The 24,904-nt window shown below is 42.7% G+C and overlaps 2 protein-coding genes across 2 annotated transcripts; both read right to left on the reverse strand.

Annotated features, from left to right (window-relative positions):
* Positions 1-854: 854 nt before the first annotated feature.
* LOC111271754 (uncharacterized) lies at positions 855-12,501 on the reverse strand. Its single transcript, XM_022852734.2, has 2 exons — positions 11,424-12,501; positions 855-6,587 (listed from the first exon to the last, which is right to left on the reverse strand). The coding sequence occupies exon 2, from the start codon at positions 5,942-5,944 to the stop codon at positions 5,048-5,050; it is 897 nt and encodes a 298-aa protein (XP_022708469.1). The 5' UTR covers positions 5,945-6,587; positions 11,424-12,501; the 3' UTR covers positions 855-5,047.
* Positions 12,502-20,124: 7,623 nt separating this feature from the next.
* On the reverse strand, positions 20,125-24,509 carry LOC111271749 (mitochondrial import inner membrane translocase subunit TIM44). Its single transcript, XM_022852729.2, has 5 exons — positions 24,056-24,509; positions 22,930-23,074; positions 22,544-22,705; positions 21,477-22,037; positions 20,125-21,346 (listed from the first exon to the last, which is right to left on the reverse strand). The coding sequence occupies exons 1-5, from the start codon at positions 24,220-24,222 to the stop codon at positions 21,143-21,145; spliced, it is 1,239 nt and encodes a 412-aa protein (XP_022708464.1). The 5' UTR covers positions 24,223-24,509; the 3' UTR covers positions 20,125-21,142.
* Positions 24,510-24,904: the final 395 nt, after the last annotated feature.

Below are 24,904 nucleotides of genomic sequence, written 5' to 3' on the forward strand. Positions count from 1 at the left end.
CTTGGTATTCATGTCCAGATCTTTTGCAAAAACTTTATTTACTGTGATATTTTGTGCGTATTCTTGACTCGATGATAGGTTACTAGGCCATAAAGCTCACACTTGATAAAGAAAAAAACTTTCCTATAGGCCCTCATTCTGCTAAACCTCGTTCAAATCACCGTGTGAATCGTTCCAACCACTCGGTCGCAGCAGTGCCCTGCAAGTCCTTGCCACACGTGTTAAACACATAACAATTATACTTCTAAATTCTTCCAGTTCTACACGAAACGGTGTTGTCTAGCTGGGGCCACCACACGTGAAGGCTAATTGCTATAGAAGTTCAAAATATAGTACATGAACAATGGTACTTTATAAGGAAAAAAAAGATCGTTTTAGCAGCTCAACAGGATCTCAGTAATGCACGATAATGCACTCCTATAAATTTTACTGATTCGTTCTGCTCATTTGATTCAGGAACGTAGCGCGCATGGATTTGCCCAGTACTCATTATTATAATTATCATTGTGATTATAATTACAAAAGATATAATTAGATGTAATTTTTATAGTCCTAACAGCTATCTCTGTGCCAATGTGTACTTGTAAGCAGTATGTTAGACAAACCCTAACAGACGACTAAATGCGCAAATATCCCTTTAGGATATCTTAATAATCGTAATAAGTGGGCAAATTAACAGACGTACAAAAGTCTTCGTACTGAGGCGCAAACAGGAAATTCTCTATTATATTGCATGCATTTAAAAAATAGCCTTTTTCGTATACGATACTTCAACAGCGTAGCTCTAACCTCTCTAAGGTCACTATATTTCCTACTCTAGAAATGTTATCAGCAACAGACCACACAATACGATATTAACAAAAAATATCTTTATTAATTGTCCATCATCAGCACTAAGTTACTTTACTATATTTCCCCAGCCATTGCCCACAGTATGTATGTATGTATGTATATATTATGTAAGTACTTCACATAGTTTCTTGAACATTTCATTTATGTCTGTATTTCAGTGATCTCGAGTGATGAGTATTCCGCATTATGTCTTTACAAATGAAGTATTATTGTTCGACTCTTTGCATCATTTAATCGCTTCGCTGCTGTCAGCATAAGTAATGTCGTTTGTTTCGTTGTATTCCTCTTCTTCACTGACCTGATACCGGAACTTCTTCAAAACGCATAGCAACAATTAGTATCTGTACGTCTGTGAACGTGTGTGTGTTATTACCTTTTTTTCACGCGTTCTATAAGCGATTTTCTGACAGCTTACCGACTATCATGTCTCTGTTCGTGTTCATCATTCGCTTGCGCATAGGTTTTTGCATGAACCGGTTCCTGCCTGACAGGACGTGCTGTATAACGTATCCATCGGATTTTTCGCCACGATTGAGATCGGAGGTTTTTTCGTTTCTTTCTTTAGTATTACTCGTAGTACACCCAAGCGAAAACGCCAAAAAAAAATTAACGAACTGTTTAATACGGACGGAGCCTTTGCCACGGATGTAGAGATTCAAGGAGAACATCTGTAGGGAAAGGCAAGCGTTCGCTCAGATGTAAATGTAGAACGATTCTGTTTTGTAACAGGCTCATATGTTGCTGTTGTACAATTTATTATAGAGTTATACTGTTTCATATATATGTCTGCCACTATATTTGTTCTTTTTTTATTTTGTGGATACCTCATTATTAAAATATATGCTTTTTCTCATCGTGCCGTTGCATTTGAATAACAAATCAAGCCCAATCGTCGTCGAGCTAGCAAGCCACCTACGTATAAACAGATCCTTTTTGTCATATCCGTGAGGAGGTATCATCGTTGCCTTTAATCTTTTTACTATATCATTCACATATTTGGTTAATTAGGTACTATATAAGGATAATCTAATAAATAATACTGAAAATAAACGACGTATAATATACCGGGTGACGAAAAATCGGTTCTTCCGTTCCGCCTTAAGCAGTTGGGGGCTACGAAACTGTCGACAGTGACGAGGGTGATTTCAATGTTGTTGATAATACTTACAAAGACCAAATAGGGTAAAAGCCTAGCCTAATATTCCTTTTTAATCTTAAATAATACGTAGTGTAATAATATAGATAAGCGTCTTACGGGGGTTTGCTTAATTAAAGATGGCGTTGACGCCTTAATCTGAAAGAGGTTCCCGATTTTGACGTACGTATTCGAAAGCCCTTAGCCGTAACCCTGACAACTTTAAGTGTAATGGAACGGAAGAGTGAGCACTCACCCCTATACAAACATAATAATACATCCATTGCATCTAATATTGAAGAGAGGTGTTGCATGTTGCGATCTCAAGTGCTTAACTCGTTTCCCAGTCTCTCCTTTGATTTGTGAACTGATTTAAGTTTGCATTTGTTGCAATCTGAGGCTAAAAATATCACACGAAGTTAAACTTATAATACTATAAAAACAAACAATATGTTGGTCATAAAATCTTGCAGCTGCTTCTGACTTTCTGGTTCTTATATACTAAGTACAGCTCTATTCACAGGTCTGTCTGCTCTCCTGGCTGCATCCCTTGTTCCGTCAGCACGCTTCAGCGGCTGAAGTGATAACGTAAATGAAAAGTTCAAGTTGATAACTTATTGGCCGCAATATGATTGTGTATAAGAATTTGATTAAGTTACGCACTTTGGTTAGAGATATTTCTGCTAATTTTTGCCCCCCCTGTCTCGCTTCGTTGTCTGCCTTTAAAGTCACTAACTCTCATTATGTGAGATTTCTGTATTATGATATGAAGACTTTGTACTGCTGGCCATCGCGAGGTTGCTTGATGCAGAAACGTTGTTGCGTCATTGTTGATAAATCTGGCCCTATGTAAGGGTATGAATCTCGACGAGATTTCATACATTCTGTCAGCAGCGAATTAGTCCGTTGACTTCATTTCATTGGAGTCGACTACCTCACAACCTCAGTTCACACATATGAGTCGTATCTGGCTATATAATAATATACTTATTTCTAATAGAATGTTGTCGATGTCGATTGCTCGGATCAACAAAGCTATTCTTGATGTCCTACCTCGTCACCTATAGCCATAAATGCAGCAAAACTTGAGTATAAATATGAGCGCCTGCTTTTGACGATATCAATAGTAATGATAACAATAATAGGAAGTCGCCCTCATTGGTGATCTTAGATGCTATTTGCTGCTATATTGAGGTAACGCAGTTGAGGCTACAGCGATTGAAGTATCTATAGCGTCGTTAATTAACATATACTAATTGAGAGAGCATCTTATTTGTCATCATACTTATTGTGACGCGTCGCCAATAGGTGGAGCGGGTGTGGCTGTGTGTGTGTGAGTGTGTGTGCGTCAGTAATTGTGTTCCGTAATTCCGAGGTCGTGCCATCCTATGATCAGGACATTCAGACGACTGATGATCATGAGTATTTATGTGGGGTCCTTCGTTTACTTCTGCCGTTACCATCGTCGCATCGATTTAAGGAGGTCTCCTTGTTTCACAATTAAAGCATCGTTGGTTGGCCCAAACGTGGGCCAGCGGTGGGCGGCTTTACCCCCTTTCGTCTCACACATCGTAGACCCGATAGATCTTCAATGGAGCACTTAATTCCGTGTCGCACTGCATTCGTCATGCACAAGTTAAATATCAATAGATTATACGTATATAAACAAAACGGGATCGTGACCTAGGAAGTATCGTTAAAACCAATCAACGCAAATGTCGCTTAGTAATAAATGCAACTATGATAATTCCATCGGGACTAACGTCATTTTACTGCTCGAACGAGGTTACTGCCTAGTCTCATCATGTGTTTGAAACAATGTTGAACGGCAGTAGCAGACGGACAAACTCAAACTTCGGCGTACCTACGCGCGTCTATCGGTGAACAGCGAATTTCCACTGGCATAAAAGTTGCTCTTGTGTAAAATGTAAGTGGCCGGCTTATCTATAATTGTTAATAATGCTAAGAAATATGGAGCCATGTGTGTTGGCTGGGTGTACCCAAGTGGCAGGTCAAGTATTCCGACCCGAACGTCTTTACCCTACCCATGAAATAGTTCGATTAGCAGGCATCGCTCAGCAGGCGAGCAGCGGTGCTCTCCACTTAGTTACACTTTAAAGTAAAACTTAAATCCGAAAGCGCAGTTTTTCCGGCTGTGATTTCCTGTTACGGTAGCTGATGTGAAGCCTCTATGTTTTCTGTTTGTCGTCGTCGCGTTGTTGCTGACGTCGGCGGCGGCGGCGGCGGCGGCGGCGGCGGCGGCGGCGGCGGCGTCGCTGGTGTTGTTGTTCAAGGCGCGCGGATCTAATCAGTGTGTATATAGCCGTTCCTGCTCGTTCGCTGTAGCCGGAATAGTCATTATAGTGAATAAGTGGTGGGGGCGGGCCAGCATCAGGCGATTGTTGGTGATTGACCCTAGCCAGCCAACAACTGTGTTCAGTGCTTCAATGAGGTTCTGTCGAGTCCCTGCCGCAAGACCTGTGTGAAAAACTGACGAATTGACCCGTGGCTTTTTCAGCCGTTTCAGTGCGCGAATTGCGCCGTGCTGCCGTGACACCTCGCACATCGTCACCAAAAGCACCCAGTACCACAGCCCCTGAAATCTGCCTGGCATCCGAAAAAGAACGCTGTTTTCATGTACGTTGCCATGTGAACAGATCGGGTCGACGAGGCGCTTTAGTTTAAACAAACCTACATTAGAACTATGTTTCATGCTGAAGATAGTACACTTTGCAATAGTAATTTCAACTTTGCAGTAATACTTCATTAATGACAGTTACATCTAGATCTAATAATTTCGTTATACATATTTATATTAGCGTACATTATATATTGCAAGGAGTCTGTCTATTCGATGCCCGGTCTAGTGCAGTGTCAATAACAAGACGCAATCGGCACGACATCAGTTATGATGGTGTGACGTAATAATGTTTGTTGGTTCTAGATCGTATCGTGAGAGAAGTGCAACCGTGATAGCGGCGCCAAAAACTCAGGTCGAAGTAAAGAGGCGCGTGCCCTTTTTAGTGGCTCGCTGTGTCCTCAGTAGGTAGTTAATAATGTTCAGAACGAAGCGTACGAGGTGAGCGAGGTGAAGTAATTAGTTGAAGGAGGGCTGCTGCTGTTGCTGCAGCTGTTGTTGAGGTTGCTGGCGCCTCCGCCACTACTGCTGATAATATTGTTGTTGAAATGGTGCAGTTGACTAGCTCCAAGACCGGCAGGGATCGGCATATTCGAAACGGTGGAGTTCTCCGTTGGGTACGAAGGTCCGCTTAATGAGACCACTTGCACAGGATAACATGAGTAGACAGGGTACCCCCAACAGCTAACTACCTGTGATGATATCGGAGATGCCAGAATTGCAGAAAAATTGTTTGGAGGATCTGTCTGAGTGGCTGCGTCCGCCGGAGGCGGATCGGTCTGAACACCCACAGATTTACTGACCGTTATTTGCTTTTCGGAGCTTGCCTTCGTCCGATGCGGAACAGTGATCGATGTGTCGACGCCGAAGGAAGCCGCCATCTGAACGGCTTCTTTGCGGGACAAGCCTTGCTTATGGACCAGCTGTTGAATGGTGAGCTCTCGCAAACGAGACGGACAACCAACGTGTCGCGAGTGGTGAGGTCCGCCACAGTTTAGGCAGGTTACTGGCAGTGTACAAGTCGCGGAATCCACATGCTCAAACGACCCGCATCGAAAGCAACGTGGCTTACGGCGGCACCGATCGTGGCCGTAGTGTAGACAACGAATGCACTGCTGCACGTGGGTACCCTCACTCGACCCGTAGTCACTCGTAGCATGCGCGACATGCGGGTCGTGCACTCCCAAGGGGCCCAGATGGACGTCATGTACACCTAGAGGTCCCAGGAGGCCCTGGCGGCTACCGAACGATCGCTCACTGCTAGGTGTTGCACTCGCCGTCCGAGCAGGCGAGACCGATCCCGACGTATAGATTGACATGTCGCTAATCGTCTACAAAGTTTCAGATAGATCACACACACCACAAGTAGTAGGTCTAAATACAGCACGAGCCCGCACAACGAACTGTGAAAACAGCGGTCACACATGTGTCGTCGACAACAATGCGATCTTTACGATCTTCATCTGCGATCAGATCTGACACTTCGAACTTGCTTTTTCTTTGCTACGGGAAGACACTGATTCAGCTGCTTCTTCTCATTGTTTGTTAGCGGTAAAAGGTATCGTCCATTGAGCGAAAGGCATCAGCGTCCTAGTGAACCGTAGCGGCATGTTGAGGCAAAAATATCTGTGTACTTTTTTGCTCTTAATAAACGTTGTTATTATTATCGAGTGACAAATGGGAGAGAAGATATTTACGATAAGAAAAATCATTTTATTTTCTGTCAGCTCTGCTAGCGCTGACACTGACCCGATTGTTGACTTAACATGGTCGCATTGGATATTTATTTGCTTTATTTGTCGTCGATGCTGATGTAGTAGTAAAGTAACAGCAGTACTAGTAGTAGTTGTAGAAGTAGCAGTTGTTGATGTTCGGTTGCGGTATTGAAATTGACGTAGTTGTTGAGTTGATGCAGCTGATTGAATTTACAGGGTGTTGCAGGTGCTCGTGGATGTGTACCTGCTGAACGGTGAAAGGTGACCATTGTACATTCATGTTGAAACACGGTGACAGTCATCATATACAGATTGTTGGTTAAATGATGATGATGTGAGAAGTAGCTATTTATATAAGTGGCGATAATAAGAAATGAACGATCTGCGCCTTGGATAGCGTGAAGGACAGGATAATGAAAAAAAAAAGGTGACTATTTTTTATAAACTATGCCAGCGACACAACATAAATCAAGTAGGACGTGCAGTCGTATCTTGGCGACACTATTGTTAACAACCAAATACCGACTAAACTTTGCCCACTATTGTCACAATTTGAACTCAATTTCGCCATGCATAGGTGTAGAATGTAGCAGTACGGTTGAGGGCAATATCGATTCGATAATATGCTTCTGTCGACGTGGACTGTTCCAAACGCGCATTTATAGAGAAATAGAGTTAAGCCAACTAAGACTACAGTATTAGGGTAAATGGCACAAGCAGAACCCCTAGGTGATCCCTGAGCCACGCAATTTCCAATATTTATATAGAAGATGAGTGAAATAAAGCAAGTGAGAAAAAAATGCCAAGACGGTCATAATTTCAAATTCGTTCATACGAAAAAAATACTTCTCCATCTCGTTTTGCACGTTGACCCTCTGCTTCCTCTCCTTCAACAGAAACACGCATAGAGTACTGGGAGTGATAAATGTTGACCCAATGAAAAAAAAAAAAAAAAAGTTTATGAGATCGTCAGCGTAAGCGCCTAAAAACCTCAAGGATGCACCTCCGAAAAACCGATAGTTGATTCAGCTAGTTTGGTGCTGCGTGCTCTCCGTCTGAGATAGCGATGTCTAACGGTGGCTCGAAAACGTTTATGTTCTAGCAGTAACAATAATGCATCGCGTTTATACAGGAACAGAAGTTCTGAAACAGCAACGGCCCCGGAGCCAAAGTGAACAAAACGCTCGCGGCACTTTGGCACGCTGGTCCGACAATTCTCAGAGCAACCACAACATACTCATACGGAGTCAGACATCAGTAGCGGCTATAACAGCGCGAGTCGTTATCCGGGCGCCGCCCGATTGCATAGACAGCGCGTCAGCGTTACAGAAAGACACTCGAGCGCAGAAAAAGGGGCAGGCGTCGACAACAACGACGATGACGACGGCGACAACAGCAGCGGCAAGAACAACAACATAACTACAAGCGCCGGTCGTCATGGCGGCGCTAACCGCTGTCCGGCAACAGCAACAGAAGCAGTAGTTGTTGTCCGTAGCCATCGCCGTCAGCGCCTGCCGCTGATAGCAGCAGAAAAAACGGAGACGAACGAAGACGGACGGGCAGACAGACGCAAACGCCGACGAACGGAACAGTCGAAACTGGATATGATACTCGAACCGGTTATAGCAGCAACATTATCATTAGCATATAACAACGTGTATGCATGTCCGTCTGGCTGTAATTGCTACAGTAGACGAGGGATCTCCCGCGAAACCTAGCTAAGCAACTTCTCCAACACATCACGGAATAACCTGTTCTACCTATATCATAACAACAGCGATCTTGCCGCTTCCGCGGTGCGAAGTCCGTCGTCGGCCGCCACCACTTATGTCCAATAAACGGACACCGACCATCAGTAGCAAAACGAGCGACCAAACGAATGACCGGCGTCAGGCCATCCATACCAGTTAGCGGACACAGCGCACGCTGGCTGCTGCTACTGACGGCAGCCATCAAGCAGCAGCAGCAGCAGCACGGTTAAGTCGGGCGAGCCGCGTCGAGCCAAGCGTGCTGCCAGGCCGTATTCTTACGATGTGTTGCCTAATTGTTGTTTGTTGGCCGATACAAACCTTGTCTCTGGCAAGCGCAGTGCGGTGCAGCACTCGCCGCGTAGCATGCTACGTCACATAGGAACAATAAAAGAAAGGATCAGTCTGGAATGAGTGCCCCGCTACTGAAATCAGCCCAGCGACCTGACCGACGGAAACAAGCTGGAACTGTTCTTTCAGCGCTCTAACGCAGCACACATGGAGAATTGCCACAGAGATCGTTGCTGCTTTGCGCTGTACAAACGCTGACTCGCATAAAGAGCGTACGCGTAGGACGAACGATGGGTCGGTGCAGATTCTACACAGAGGAACGTGTATGTCCATGCATGAAGTCGTGCCGCATCGCACAGCCAAATGCTCGCTAGATGGTTATGATAAGGGTACGACGAAACGGAAAAGACAGAAAGAGGAAGTAATCTAACCGGCTGATGTTCAGGTTAGGGAACGCCTTGAAGAACGAGCGCCATAGAACCTTCTACCAAAGCCGCCAATATGCGTCGTGGTAGGCAGTGACTGAATAGCCATAGCCAAATGTAGTGACGCTTGATGATGACGACGGTTCACGCTCAATATCTCGATAATTCTTCCGTTAACTTAGCTGTCGTCCATTCTGCGCACTTTATTCTTTCTCCACGTAATTCAACTTTCTCGGTTTTTGTTGTTGTTACGTTAGGACAGCTGTGTACCTGATGACAGTTTGCTTTGACAGGCAAACGGCGACGAGTAAGAGAGAGCGGTCGATGTCCTTTAGCCAGGGCGTACAGTCGACGGTATAAGCCAACTTTAATTCACTTGACATTGCTCCCACTGAATTGAGAAGGGTTGAGCAACAAGAAACAGAGGTCAGAGCAATCCTGCTTCAGTAAAAATAGAAACTCCGTATTTAACATCTTGCGTTTGCCTGTCTGTATTCATGTGTGCGTTTGTGAGGAGACCTTTAGTCAAACTTTGCTATCACCACAGTGGCCCCGCTGTCAACGTTAGACAACAGCGGTGACGATCGCAGAGCCGGTCGTATGCTCATGGTGATAGTTTGCCACGGTCGATGGTCGGGCGATGCCTCTCATCTCAAGAGAGATGAATGCTGATCGCCATCACGAAACGCAATAGACGAGAGCCATCGCGTCATCAGCAGCAGCATCAGCAGCAGCAGCATCGCAGCAGACCAGATCAGAGCGTCATTATGAACGCGGGCGCTAGTGTAGATGTCGATCTGACTGTGTGATCTAGCTACGGTAGGATGGTACGAACAGCAACGAAATGCGAGCCTTCAGAAACACTCGAAGCACAATAAACAACAGCAGCAGCACGCTATAACGACAGGCCATTCGTCGCTAGCCAAGCGTCCCTGTCTGCCAGAAGCAGCAAACATCACATCAGTCAGTCAGTCAGTCAGTCAGGCGAAAGAGCGAGAGAGATGCCCGATGTGCATCCATCTAGCGCAACGAATCACACAAAGAAAAGGAAAAACGCAAACGTCGGCCTGACCGCCCCCCGCCCGCCCGCCTGCCCGCGTGGCTCCCCCTTCTATCTGTTTCTGCGCTGTTTGCCGCAGTTCAACGTTCATCGATCCGGCGTTACAGAACAGCAGAGAATCAACTAATGATGTGATGCTGCTCTGCGTCACCTAACTGCTTTCGCAGATTCACAACGGCTGCCTTAGTCGCTGCCACAGTGGCTGCTATTAGGCGAAGGGTAAAGCGTGCAAGCTACGCCCGCAAGCCGACCGTCTGCGCAAGGCGGCGTAAGTAGTGCTCAGAATAAATTGATCCGCTCCGTGCTACGGGCATTATTGCCCGTCGCAGGGCTATCGGCACTGAGTTGATGCAGCAAAAAGAAAGCACTGAGCAGTACTGAACTACAGCTGGCTTTCCTTACCGAAAACCGCTATTATAATAATCCGAACAGCAGCAGATCAGTTGCGGTCGACGGGTAGATTTGGTTCCTGTCCGCAATACTTTCTAGAATCGCAAAAGTTTATTCAGCTGATCAGCTAAAGCAGGGGGTACTTAGTTGTGCAAGAGCAATAGTCCAGAGTATGCCGGAACCGCCTATAACAGAAGCTTGCCTCGACGAAGCAATCTAGCTTAGATAAGTAAAGCTTCGTTGGTTAGCAAGGCAAACGTCAGAAGCGAACACCGGACGTAACAATGTGTCAAGCGCTCATCGCTATAGGACAATACACCCTATTACCATATATAAGAATAATGTTTGCCAGCTCAAAAGGGAGTCGAAAATTGTTTTTGGAAACGTCTCAACTATTTTGTGCTCATTAGTACTAATTAGTATGAACATAAGCTCCAAAATGAGTTTTTAACTAATCTGTGATAGTTCGGACGCTTGAGCATTTCGTTGACAATGTGAACCACAAACGTTGACAAAACATTGCCGCATTGACATAAGCGAAGACAGTTATGCCTATACGTGCTTTTCGAGGCCAGTTAGAGCTGTTGTTGTTAAAACCGACGGATCACTCAAAATTACGCAATGAAACGCTAGTAGATTGCAATAAGGACAAAATCTCTACTTTAGCCAATAATTGATTTCTTAGGATTTTTTCCTCATATTACTAACAAGCATTTACGATGCTCTTCTAGGCCAGAGTGAGAAAAGTTAACGTGGCTCAATATACACTGCGCATATTTCCTTCCATCGTACACGGGGAGATCATTTGTACAATAACCTGTATGTGTCTAGACCCTATGAGGTATACAGGCAAGAAGAACATCGGTGTTCTTTGTTGAACGTTGCGTCGCAGTCAGTCCATTTTCACATCTTAACCTCGATAGACGAGTCCAAAAGTTTTCGGAGAAATGATGTTGGGAAAAATACGGGTGGTTGGACAGAACAGATATGATGTTATTTGATGCTAAGTCAAGGTCCGATGAGGTAGCAGGGTCGCTATTACGGGATCTGGTTATATGAGCTGACCGCTGATCAGCGTTTTGGAGTGCGTTTCGAAGAAGTGGAAAACAAAGGAAGGTGTTTGGAAACACGACAACACGAAACAAAACGGGGGCAAAATGTAAGCTTACCTCATCAAGTGGGTGCACGGTGGCTGTGTGGTGAGTTTGGTGCGGTGCGGGGCCTGCGGGCCGCCACCCGATGCATCCGCCCGTGCTGCGGGGCACAGGGGGCTTACGGCAGCCTCACGATGGCTCCACTCGCTCACAGTGTTTATCCGCAGCGCGTTATCGACGTGCCGGCCCCTCGCGGCGAGCTCACATCGACTTGTGAGTGCCCCGCTAAGGAGGCCATCCTCTTAGCAAGCGACTCTCGGCTTCTTACTTGCTACTAGTCTCGAATTATGTTGTGCGAGCACTGTTATGATTGTCGTTGCCCGGCAACCGACCGCCGGTTATTCACTTGGTCTGTTTCGACGACAGATTGACACAGCCAAGCTCAGAGTAGCGCGCGATGAAAACACAGGTTAAAACTCCAACTTCAATTCCTACTTTATTTCGCTCTGCTCTTACTTAACAGACAAGCTCTGGAGCAGTGCGCGCCGAAGTTGAGGACGGTTAATGTACAAACAGCCGCACGCAGGACTTCAAAGGACAACCCCTCCTCCCTGTTGCTAACATGAAAGCACTGATCGACGACAACACTCCGTCTCACTCCTTAGCACTCGGCCGAGTACGTCTCCAACGGCTAACAATACTCTAACAGTTTCAGCTGCTTTGACGACGGAGCCCGGCCAACTACAAAAGCGCGCTACAAATGCTACTGGAATGGCCGGCGCCGCACTTCGGGGCGCGGTTCGCTCGCAGTGCTCCTGCTCCTGCTCCAGCCGTTGCTGCTGCGACTTCTGATGTTGTTGTCGCCGTCGTCTTCGTGGTGGCGGCTGCTGCTGCTGCTGCTGTTGCTGCTGCAGTTGCCGTCGCCGGAACATGGAACACGGCGCGCGTCGCGGCAATTTTTCGGCACTCGGCGCTTAGCTCTAGCCAAACTACAGCAGAGCACTGCGTAATACACTACTCTACTTCACAGGAACGGACGGATGGATGGCTGCTGACTGTACAGAAACAGCAACACTTCACCACCGATGCAGGAAGCAACTTCACCGTGTTCGCCGGTAACCCAATGCAGAGCATCGGCACTAAGAGTATAGACAGATACACCGGTTCTTACTTCTGATCTCACGTCCACCGTCGTCGCTGTATTATTATTGTTGTTGTTATTATAAATAAAAAAAAAACGCCTTCCAACCAACAGCCGCCAAACTCTCTGCCGTATGCTGCCGTTTCAGCTCGGGCGACTTCACGACGAACGCCCTCCCAGCGTAGTACTGACATACGCGAACAATTTCGTTTAGCAACTAATGATTTCGAAAGCAAACAGCTCTCCCAGTAGTACGCGACGCACTTGTCGGTCCATAGGCCACCAGTTACTGTTGTTGCGTGGCGGTCTCCGTTACCACTAGCGGTCCGCGTTTCTCAGCCACTCGGATTGTACATGGGCTCCGATCTGTGTTCAAGGATACACATACGCGACCAAACACCGCTAGAGCGACTTCTTCATTCTAGCTTTATTAGATACTAGCTTTTCGTTGTGTCTGATCGGCTGACCGAGTAAGTAAATCGCCGGAATGTCGCGCGAACGCAGACCGTGCGCCCGCACATAGCCGCACGCTTTCCTCTCTTATCGCCTATCTATAACTATGGCCTACTAGTAATAACAGTATTACCGATTATTGCGTCAAAGACGCCCTTATCGAGATCGCCGTTCAATACGCATTAGCACATTGTAGGAGCATACGTCCGATGTGTTAGCTCTACCCGAGGCTCAACCACACCCACCTTAGACAAAGCCATCTGTACAGATGCGTTGCTTCGCATTGAACTAGGTCTTCTATTACCCTTCCGAACATATGGCATAATTTGTATCTGTAACATCGCACTTAAACAGAGAAAGCGTTAATAAGATATAGCAACAATAATCATAATCATAATGTCTCGCAATCGAATGAGAGATAGAGGGAGAGGGAGAGGGAGAGAGAGAGATAAATAAAAAAGAGCGAAAGGAAAGCACAAATAATTGTGATACAACTTTGCGGCTCGAATAGCTCATTTGTTAACACCCGGCTGGTAGCTTCCATCTCCGATAGATAATTTTTCATCTTCGCTGACTCTCTCCAGTGACGGCACTACCCCGTGAGCGGGCGACACAGCCCTCGCCATGCGTCGCCCTCGCCCTCTGCCTCACCGTCACGGAGAGACGGAAAAACTGCGGTGGCTTCAAGTTAAATCGACGTGGACGACAACAATCATCCTACCGTCACCCGTCATGCGCATACCTCCATTTTGGCTTAGCATTAACAATGACAAAAAAAGCAAATTGACAGTTGTGCCAGAGTGTGGCAACTGGTCCTCGCATAGCTAGGCTTTGCCTGCTTCGTCGTTGAGGCTGTTTCAGCTGATGTTCGTACCACCACAGTCACTAAGTTTATCGCCGTTGTGAGAGTCTCTAGAGCGTGCCGGGCCTCTTCGACCTGATGTTCTCTGCGTAGTAAATCCAACCGCTACGCCAGCTTTGATCCGTCGGCAGTTCCCAGTTCCATTCTCTCTACTATTCATTTTCCCTCTGAGCCAAGTGTCCTTCTGAACAGGGAGAGCTCAAATCACCATTATCGCGAGCAAGTCCAACTTGTACTTGCTTGTAGTGAGCTGAACCAATGAAAAATGAGCAACTGCTCTGGACTAAGTAGCTAGGGAAGCGGCGAGTGTTGCTGATCGCATGTGAGATGCAGAAACAATCGGCTGACCAAGACCTCTCTCATGGTAACAATGCCCAAAAAAAATTTTAAATTACCGAATAAATCAAATTAACGCTCAAGCTAAAAATAAAATAGCATCATTTATGTCATCGTTTATATAAGTGCAGTAGATTATATTTCACAGTAATTTGGGTCGATGCGAATCATTTGCCGATTCGCTGAGCACGCGCTTCGCTGATCTGGCCTGAACTTCTTCGCTTGAACAGGCCCACCGACGAGGTCCATCGATCCTCATTTAGTCTAAACAGGGTCCTTTCAGACTCAGATGGACTGAAAGGTGGTCTCATATGGCGGCCTATGACTAGTAGCTTCTTGTCAGTGTTCGGTGAATTCAAGCCTTATCTTTCCCTCATCTCTGTGCAGCATTCATACGTGTCTTAATATAATTCTTCAACCGTCGTTTAAGCCTGCATGCGTTGCCAATGCATCTAAAATTGCTAAAGATGAGAACAGTTTCCATTAAAATTCGAACGAAACGACAGGTTGCGCTGGTTCACTATTGTCCTGGGGCACAACAGACGCACTACAGCTGGGCACAAACGTAGGCTGGGCTGGGAGAATCACCAAATAGTCTGGAATCAATCCAACAATCCCGGTACTTCCGTTGCCAGCTCCACAGTTGAGCAGTTAGAAAGTCGACCTCTTTGGGACTGTACTGAAGAGGCTCGATCGCAGGATTCCATCATACACTGTTGTTCAGCTCATGTTTCGTATGGCGTTTTGTATTAAGCGGCTATTTATGTGCTACGGACTTGATAATAAAATCTCGCGTTTCATTTGGTATGCCTAGAGTCTAGTGGTTGCCTAGAGGAACCCGCCCTAAATAGGAAAAAAGAAATTGCCGAAAGACTTTTGTCCATCAGAAGCTGATTTACTTTATAACTAATCACAAATATTGTAAACCATTACATGATATCTGCAAACAATATTTAATATTTATAAAAAAAAAAAAAAACCTAACATTTTGTATAGTCAACGAGTGACGCATAAAGACACATTTCGATATTTTTATAAGCGATCATTTACAAGCGAACTTTCTAAACCGCACCTGCAGTTCTCTATAAAACGCACCTATTTACATAACATAACTAAAGTAGCATTACGATAACTTGTAAAAGTTAATGTTTCAAGTTTTCCGTCGGGAACTACGTTAAAATAATATCAGTCGGCCGATTTATTGCTAGAAGTAAACGTGGCACAAAGCAAATCTGGTAACGTGTGAGCCTTGTGGCATTCTCTGTCGCGTACCATGCCAGTCGGTGACACGAGCAAAGTATTAGTAATTATCTGAGTATATTAATATTCGGTACTATATACACCATTTATATACCATATAAAATCTATAGGTAAGAAAATCCGCTCATCTCAAATACGTGCTTAAAATGAGTTTATCCTACAAGGCCTGTTTATGTAAGCTTCATGATTATTCAAGAAGATTTTCAGCAGGCCATGCCGTAAAGCTATGTACGTACTGAGTTCCGTTGAACTCAGTTTCGAAACTAATAATTTTCCAAAAGCAACTTCCGTAAAGAGCTAGGCACAGAGTTGTAACGTTCCAGAAGGGTGTACCCTCCGTGCCTCCGAAGTTGTTTTTGGTTCAATTCTATATCTCGCCTGTTTTTCTACCAAATGTATGTTTCGGCCATTCGGGCTGTGCAGTTGCTACAGGGTATATGTTAAGATTCGCATGGTCATCCTTTCTGTTTACTGTATTACTTCAACGTTTTAACATGTCTAGCTGAACTATGTAAGAAATTGTCTACTTTAAAACTAAACCTAAACCTAAACAATAACTCTTATACAACATGTACAATCGAACGCATTGCCTAAATTTCCTAATTTTTGAAGATTTTAGAAATATATTTTGCCAACAGGTCAAGTAGGGTTATATCAAAATAGTATTCTTATATATATATATACTTACTTCAGTTTGACACTATTCGATATTACCTTTTCGGGATGCGCGTGTTAGGAATCCGATGGACAAGCGGCCGATTAAATCAGCGTGTTTTTTTGTCGATGTGGTTTGCACAATAGTAATAATAGGGTTTCAAAAAATTGTGTTAGCTAACAATGACATCGAATACACGGTTAGGCTTTTCTTACTGCCGTCGAGATCAGCCGGATAATCTCAAAATAGATCTTGATCGCTACTTTTGCATGTTAGCCTTGGCCTGATGGGAAAACTCTGCACTGGTAACCTTATGCCCGGAAGAGCTTGTTCTCAGGTTTACAAGGTGCACAAAGCGATTTCGAAGGCTTGAATGCATCCACATGTACATTCGCTCATAGCTTGAAAATTTCCGACGCGCGTTGTGCAGCTATTGCCATCGCTGAAAACCAACGCGTTATCGTTTACGCTACGTATACTATTTCTGTTGTAGGAGAAAAAGCGTTACGGTAATACCCTGTGCGTCCTCATTATAGTGCAGTGGTTTAATTGCATGCCTTTTAAATTGAGAAATATGTAGTGCTCTAAGTTCGCCGCCGGGCAGCGGCACAGGGCATTTCGTTCTGCGGGTCAGCCGCTTGAAATAATGCCGAAGGGCTAAACAGACAAACACGAAAAAGCAACAGTATCCACGTACTCGATGCTAATGAGAACTGCTACAGCTATTATAGGCAAGCGACTAGTGTCAAGACGTACGTTAATGCCAAAACTTAAAGTTAACACCAAAAAAGAAACCAATGATAGAGAACTTTTCTCATCTAGTAAAACAAATTTCGTTAAACAACAAGTCCAATGCAAATGCTACATATAAAATTAATAAGAAAAATATGTCGCAATAAAAACAGATCGAATAAATAAAGAATCTTTTTTTTTTCTTTGGTTTATATCATATGGACGCCGGAAGTCCAGCTAAAAATAAACTCCGAAATCAACTGCAGCTCCTCTACGAAGTACATTTCTTAATAGAAAAAGATACTGCTAACAAAAACGAAAAAAAAATATAGAAGCTAAAGGTAACAATAGTTAAAAGCTTAGATTATATAAACCAAGCAAAGTCATATCAGGAGCAGAAATCACTGATCACGGAGCTAATCAATTACCACACCTCCAATTACTAGAAAAGAAAATGATAATGAAAGTAAGTGAAGTAGCAACAGTATTATAAATTTTATTGTTAGTATTAAATAAACTAAATTGATCTAATGCTACGATACGAACAAAAATTAGTGCATGCTATTATGGAGTTGCGAAAGCGGGTACATCGAACAGGGCTCTTTCGGATACTTCTGAAAGACGCATTTTCCGCACCGAAACAACGGGGCTTCAAGGAGCCCGTTGTTTGAAAGCAAACTCATTTCTATTACATTTCATGTTTGTTTTGACACTGTTTCTGTAAATGTGAAGAAAATTAAATGGACATCTATTAACACTGCTGAAGCTTTCAAAAAGCTAGCGGATTGATTTATTAATCTCGGCTAAATCGTGTCAAGTTAATTTGGTTCATGATATTTCTATGTCTCGCAAACGATATATATGTATTGCAAACATGACGATTGTTTCCGTTAGTGCGTTTCCACTACCATCAGCTCATCATACCTGTGAAGGTTAGCACTAATGTAGTGGTAATAAGGTAGTAGCTCTCGACCAGACCAAGTGCTTTAGCCTGCCTCGTTAGATAAGCCCGCCATTTCTCGAAGCATTATGTATATATCTTCGTGAATTCACAGAATATTGATGAACTAGGATTGGTCAACTACTACATGTCACATAGAAGTCAACCTTTTTGGCAACAAAACAAAACAACTCAAGATATCAAGTCTACCATTCTTAGAACTTTAGTAATGCGCGAATAAAAGTCTAGGATCTATAGATCCTGAACAACGCTGTCGTTAAGGTTTTAGAAAAAACGTGATCGGTCTTCGTGATTATTCAATGGTGATGTATTTATTTAAAAAGCTGAGAAACATATGAAATGGCAAAGGTTCAAGGCCGAAACACGAGGTAGGTCACCACGGACGACGATCGAAGACGTAATTGGACATGTGGTGTGAACGGGACCGACAACTCGTATTTCCCCTCTCCCCGCCCCCTACCGCGCTCGAAACCCATAAATAATATCAGAAGCGATGCTGGACCCCTATACGGATGTGTAGTGGGTTTTAGTAAAGCATTCATTAAAACCGGGAAGACTGCTGAGTAACCCCTACACTTCGGTCCCTATACTATACTACCGAGAGGGTAACGTCGGGTGTTCCAGTTGTGCGGTAACTTCGTTCGAAGTGTGAGACCGGTCGTGGGCACATTTTGGCATTTGTTAGAAGCCAGCCGGCTGAAGCAGTGTTTAATGGCGGTACCAAATCCAAGAAGTGTAAGATCCAGGAATTGATTTAGGTGAAAATATGGAAGCGAAAAGTTTGGTACTGAGATTTACATGTTGCGGTACTCGCGAACCGATACGGTTGAAGATTGTAGAGGTTCATCTTTGCTACGAGTGTTTTAGGTGGATACAGTTTCAAATAATTAGAACATAGTTTGTGAGAGATACTCAACAGAAGAACATTTTTAGTATTGACTATCGGTACGTGGAGTAGAAGGGAACAGACAGACAATCATTGGAGAACCTCTGAAGGGCAACTACTTAATAAGCTTAGCCTTCCGTTTGCCCTAACCTTAAACTGACAGACATCTAGTTACGCATTTTGGCTATAAATGTATCATTAGCACTACGGTTATAAAATGTTAATAAGTGGTCAACTCTTATTAAATGCTTTACAGAAATCAAAACAAAAATTATTCTTGTGACTAAGTCGCCGAATTCTTTGTTTTCGCCCAACATTTCGAGTGTTACGTCTCGTATCGTCCCTAAGCATTCCATCAGACGGCTGGGTCCCAAGGCGAAACCGGGTGTGTCTATGCCCGGGTTTAAACCTAAGCCATAACGCGGTTCTAAAGTTAGCAGGGAAATACGTATCTCACTTATAATGATATTTACGTTAAGTTGAATTTCTTTTTGGCGCAACCGTGATGCTAATCGCCTAACGGTCCCCTGAAGGGGAGTCTCAACACATGTGACCAACAGGAAGCGTTTTAAAAACGATGCGTTCATTTAGTTAGTAGGCCGCAGGCTGATAAGAATTAATGTAATTCTTTTAAGGGCTAATGCATTATATAGATCAGGCCCTTTTTCTGAGATATATATCGAGTCTCGTGGGACTGTTATCCGTTAAAGCGTGAAGATCAATGTCATGCTTAAAGGTCTTTTTGTATACAGGTGTGACAATTAGGAAGCGAGGGCAATAGAACACGACCCCAGCTGTATGACTACGATAAGGAAACTAGTCTGTCTATAAATGACGGGAAGAGGACCATCAAGGTGAAACTATATTTCACCAATTCTCGTATCTTATCAGTAATAGACTCAGCCGTTATGTTAACCGATAAATAATTAAGAGTAGCATAATACATAAATTGGCTCTAATATATAATCCTATTTTAACGCATAACTTACGGTAAACCTCGTGACTTACCTTTGGTACAGAGAGTCATTGTGCATATATCAAACGACAGTGATCTCAATAAGGACGCGTATTAAAATACAAGTTTGCAATATTTATTAAACCACCAATTTACTAGGATTGGCGTGCCAGCTATTTTGGTAGCGCTGCCTTAAGTTTATGACGTTGTCGCACACAAGCCGTCAACTTATATATCAGGCTTGTCAACTAAAACTGGGGCTATATAGGACAGCAAGCACTCTTGCGTTGTGCCATGCGCAGTTGACAATTATCATGCCCCTATCAATTCCCATTTGTATGCATCATCTAACTAACTATACATTACTAAAACCGGATAGTCATCCAATCCATCGTTTGGGGAATAAACTTATATCGAACAAAATTCGCACTTTTTTTGTACATCCACGCATACTTTAATAATGAGCGTAATACAACGCCCGCATATTGCTCTAATTTCTGAATAAATCTATATAAATTAAAACACCTCTGCAGAATAACTGATTGATCATCAACTAATTTATTTACTATACACAACTATGATAAATATATATATATATATATATATATACAGGCATGCGAAGTCGCTCATTTGTGCACATCGTCAACATGGATACAATGAGGAAAGATTAAACAATACCTGGAAATCGACTCCCTGCGCCTTTGCAGGTGCATCTTTACGACTGTAAGCCCACATCCCTTTTTTCCTATGTCTTACCGCTCAACCGTCGCTAAACGGAGAATAATGGCTTGATCATTATATGAAACCAATCTCCCATGCAACTCGGTTTTCCAAAAGACAAATATTGCAGTAGTCTATGTTACATAAAGTGTATTTTTCATAACTTAATATTATTATTTTCATAACTTATTATTATTTTCATAACTTATTTTAGAAGTATGTGATTTTTCGTTATAACAGAGCGAAAAAAAAAGTGTGTCTATGTTAATGTCTTGTTTTGCCTATTACATAGTTAATAAATAACAGCATTGTCGAGTCGAATATTCTGTAGATAAAAAAAAATTTGTTCCCGCTAGTTGTTGACCACATAGCTAGTTCCTACTCCGCAACGCTAATATTCTCTCCATACTACGAATCCCGTAGGATTCGTCCTAACTGAAGCTTATCTATAATATGTGTACAGTGTTCTAAAACCTTCTCACGTTCCTTATCCTTTTATTGAATTACATCGCTATCTTTTGATAGCCTTGCTCACTCTTTCTAATTCTAGTAGATTTTATAGTTATTCTCATTAAATGTTTTTCGTAGGAAAGCACTCATGAGTAACTGGTTAATCCAATTTAACCGCAAATATAAATTGGACTTGTGTAGTATAAAATTGATTTGAATTGAATTTCCTAGCATGCTCACGGAAATCAAGATTACATTAGCAATGAAGGAAATCTTCATCTCTTATTCCCGCGTCTTGTTTTTGGCCATAAGCTAGACAGGTCGACGTTGCAATCTGGCCTGCAGCCATGCCCAGTAGATTGATAACTTATGCTATGAACTACTTATATAAGCTGCTCACTGGCATTCATCGAGAAGTCGATAATTCTCCAGGCGGCAATGGGATTCAACTCTTCGGGATCTCTGCAGAAGCACCATACGTGATAAAATCGCATGACTTTTTCGGGATCACCCTCGACGACATTTCCGGTCTTGTTCCGTACGCACTGTGTTTGCTGAGATACGAATGATACAATCAATACCGGACCCTGGCATAAAGAACACACAAATCAAGGTCGGATTAAAGGTTAAACGGTTCGGGTTGTTATTGACACGACCAGTCATTTAATATTGACATCTATACAATTTCCCGTAAACATATTATTAAACTCGGCTTACCTGTTCCATCATTTTGCCCATAACAATTTCTACGTTAGCGATGTCTAGCACTTTCGAATCAAAACGTAGGCCGTCTTTCAATCCTTGGATAATTGGTGTCGAAAGAACATTATAAGGTGCTTCATACATCCAGTCCCTTAAAATTTCCAACTCTGGTCGAATCATAGCTTCCAGAATTGTAGGAATAATCTGTCTCTCAAGGGTGCGCACAAATTGAACTTTGTCAAAATTGGGATCCATCTTAAGAATTTCAGTATAGACTTTGCTTAGCTCCGTCGATTCGAACATTCCTCCAAACAGGTCTTGCAGCTTATATGTAATTGCTCGCGAAGCCCGTACTAGAGGGTTTTCTGATTCTTCCAATTGGGTGCGCATTGCCATAAATTTATTTACATATGGATTAGAGTTCTTAAAGTTTTCCCAACCTTGTGCCCATTTGGAGTCTCGGTGAAGCTCCACTCCTTGAGCGTCTTGATTGGCTTTTACCGTTATATCCTTGTGTTGCGCTGATAATGCGGATCGTTTCAGAAGAACCTGCGGAGCTCGGTAAATACGCTCACCCTGCCATAAGATGAATATTTAAGATCAGATTTACGTCATATTATTTGTATTCTATAGCTTCCAAATGCTTTTAATTTTCTATATGTATTCCGTGTATTCACCAGAGGGTGCAATAAAAACGATGAAGTTTAAACAAAATTGACTACATATATATTCAAATACACTTGGGTTACAGGTTTATGAGAGAGAGAGTTACAGCCATATGAGATACAAGCAGGCGCCCTCGTAACAAACTAAGATCAAGTATTCTCACTCTTATCGCCTCGTGGCGTACTTTTATGATTGTAGATTCCAAAATAGAGTTTGTGATCATGGAAACAATATTACGAGATAATTTTCGTAAGTGGAAGTACGGAGTAACTTACGATACGTTAGATAAGTTAACGTATAGTACATAATAACAAAGCTGACTTGTTAGGACAAACAGAATATTTATGTTCTTCCTTTCGTTATTATTATTATTAAGATAAATGTGATCGCAGTGGATGATAGTGCTGTTGGCTTACCTCCATACTTGCGGAGACTGCTTTAAGGGTATCGCTTTTTGATAAAATTTCGTCGCCTTTCTGGGCAATATTTTCGATCGTCCTCTTCGCGGCCTCAGCGTGTTTTGTTACCTCTTCTCCGATCTTGGTTTTTTCGATCGTTTCACCAACCTGTTCCTTTATCTGTGCAAATCAAAGACACATTCTTAGAATGATATAGCATTGCAGTCAATCGTATTATTATCCTTGTTTGCCATTACTGCTTTACAAATGTGACGTATAAATCAACGAGCGGTCGATGACGGATTTAACTTTTTAAATAGTTATATATTTCTTACATATTATTACAGTTACATACGTTATTATATTTCATACAACCCTAACCCACAAGTTCACGCATGCATTACCTTCTCAAAGTGTTCTGAAACTTTGCTAGAGGACTCCTGCTCAATGGCCTTAAATTTCTTCCGAGCTTTCTGTAAAGCCTCACTTTGCTCGAGTTTAGCTGCCTCTTCCTTAAACTTTCTCAAATTTTCTTTTATTTCCTTATTCCTAAAATGGTTAAAAGAAATTCATATTTCAATGATAACAAGTTGTCTTTCAGTATACTGAATAAACTGTAAACTTATCGATATATAGGATGATCTATTGAAAATGGCAATTTAAATTTGAGATTCAACGTCGGCTATTGGTGTACAAACCATACCAATCAGTATTTGGACGACAAATCTACATTTGCAGAGCACGCCATTTTGCAAATAAATGAGATTTTGATGCGTGAGTTCGTTCTGTTCTAAGGCAAGTTTTTTTTTTTAATTAAATTTTTCGGAAACAAATAGGTTCGAAAGCCCACAGGACTATCTGGCACCACATTTGATGTTGAAGTATCATTGAAGACAAACGCCGGCAATAAGAACACAACCTATTCTAGAAAAAATATTATATAAACAAGCTGTGAAACGTTTGGTGACCCATTTTGACGCTATGAAAAAAGCTCCGAATCTGTCATTTTCATAACATTATACTTAAACTACAATAGCCAATATTCTACAATGTGTCCATTACGCTGCCAATGTGTAGACCTAACATGTTATAGACCAGTGCCCATTTTTAATACAAATTAGTCTCTTCGAGCCTACTTAATTCTTCTGAAAAACGTATCTAAGAGATTAAGACAACTTTTTTAATAATGATCCTATAAAGTTTATTGTTCGATTTAAATTCAGGGTGACAATCCTCACTTATCTCCTATAAGGAACGTAATACAATAGCAAAATTAAACACATAGTGATTTTTACCAGTAACAATTCCGCGCGCATATATTAGACCATGGAAATTTAAATGGAAAATTATGTTAGAGAGCAGAATGACCCAAGTGTAGTGGGCTCTAGGCTACAACAAAAAAGTGTGATTTAAATCGTTTGTCAAATGTTTAAACAATTTCGAATTCTACTACTAAAGATTTGGTATCGATTACAAAGTTTTTACACGTGTAGGTTCTACGGTAGATCTTCTTAACTTTAATACACCAACCTTTCAAGGTCCTGCTTCAAATTTTCGTAAAATGATTTAAAGAAGCCCCCCCTTGACATACTTCTCAGAGATACCATTAGCAGAGGTAACCGTAATTTCGTATTATGCGTGTGGCAGACGGCGCCGGCATTGCTACGCCGCAACATTAATGAGGCCGCCCGAAACATTTTGATAATCTCCAAGCGACCAAAGTGCACACACGGAACTTCGATTGCCGGCGAAAAACACGGGAGTGCTCAACAATAGAAAACGTATAGAAAAGTTCTTATTAATGGGATCGCTGCAAAAATGACTCCACGATAAAAACGTAAAAGCTGTCTGCAAGCAGATTTCACGAAACTTTTGTATTAAAGTATACACAGCACACAAAACGAACGACCACCCAATATCATCATACTCTCAGAGCACGCGCATCGTGGGTAGCCAAGTATCTATTTTGCTTTAAGAAAATCTCCGACATCACCGCTATATTATGACTGTGTCTAATATATCGGACAGAATCCAACGATAACGCACGGCGCACAGGCGACCTGAGTCACCGTTCTTAGAAGTGTATTGCAGTATTATAGAAACTTGTTTAAGTCCATTTCAAGCACTCAAACTAAAATACAGCCGTGTTTGTTTCGGCATATTTAGTAAAGAGCTAAAATCGAGTGGCTGTAGAAACCAAATTAGAAAGCTCAAGAAACGGAATTCAGCGTTAATCATATAGAATATAACCTTAATATAATCGATATCACTTAGGATAGTGCGTTGTAAGGTGCTTTCTATTTTAAGGAACTCCAAGTATGATGTCGCTTGTCCATCAACCTACGTATATCCGTAAGAAAATCGCACGCAAGGAAAGAT

The sequence above is a fragment of the Varroa jacobsoni genome, unplaced genomic scaffold (assembly GCF_002532875.2).
Source record: "Varroa jacobsoni isolate VJ856 unplaced genomic scaffold, vjacob_1.0 contig00962, whole genome shotgun sequence".
NCBI classification, from domain to species: Eukaryota; Metazoa; Arthropoda; class Arachnida; order Mesostigmata; family Varroidae; genus Varroa; species Varroa jacobsoni.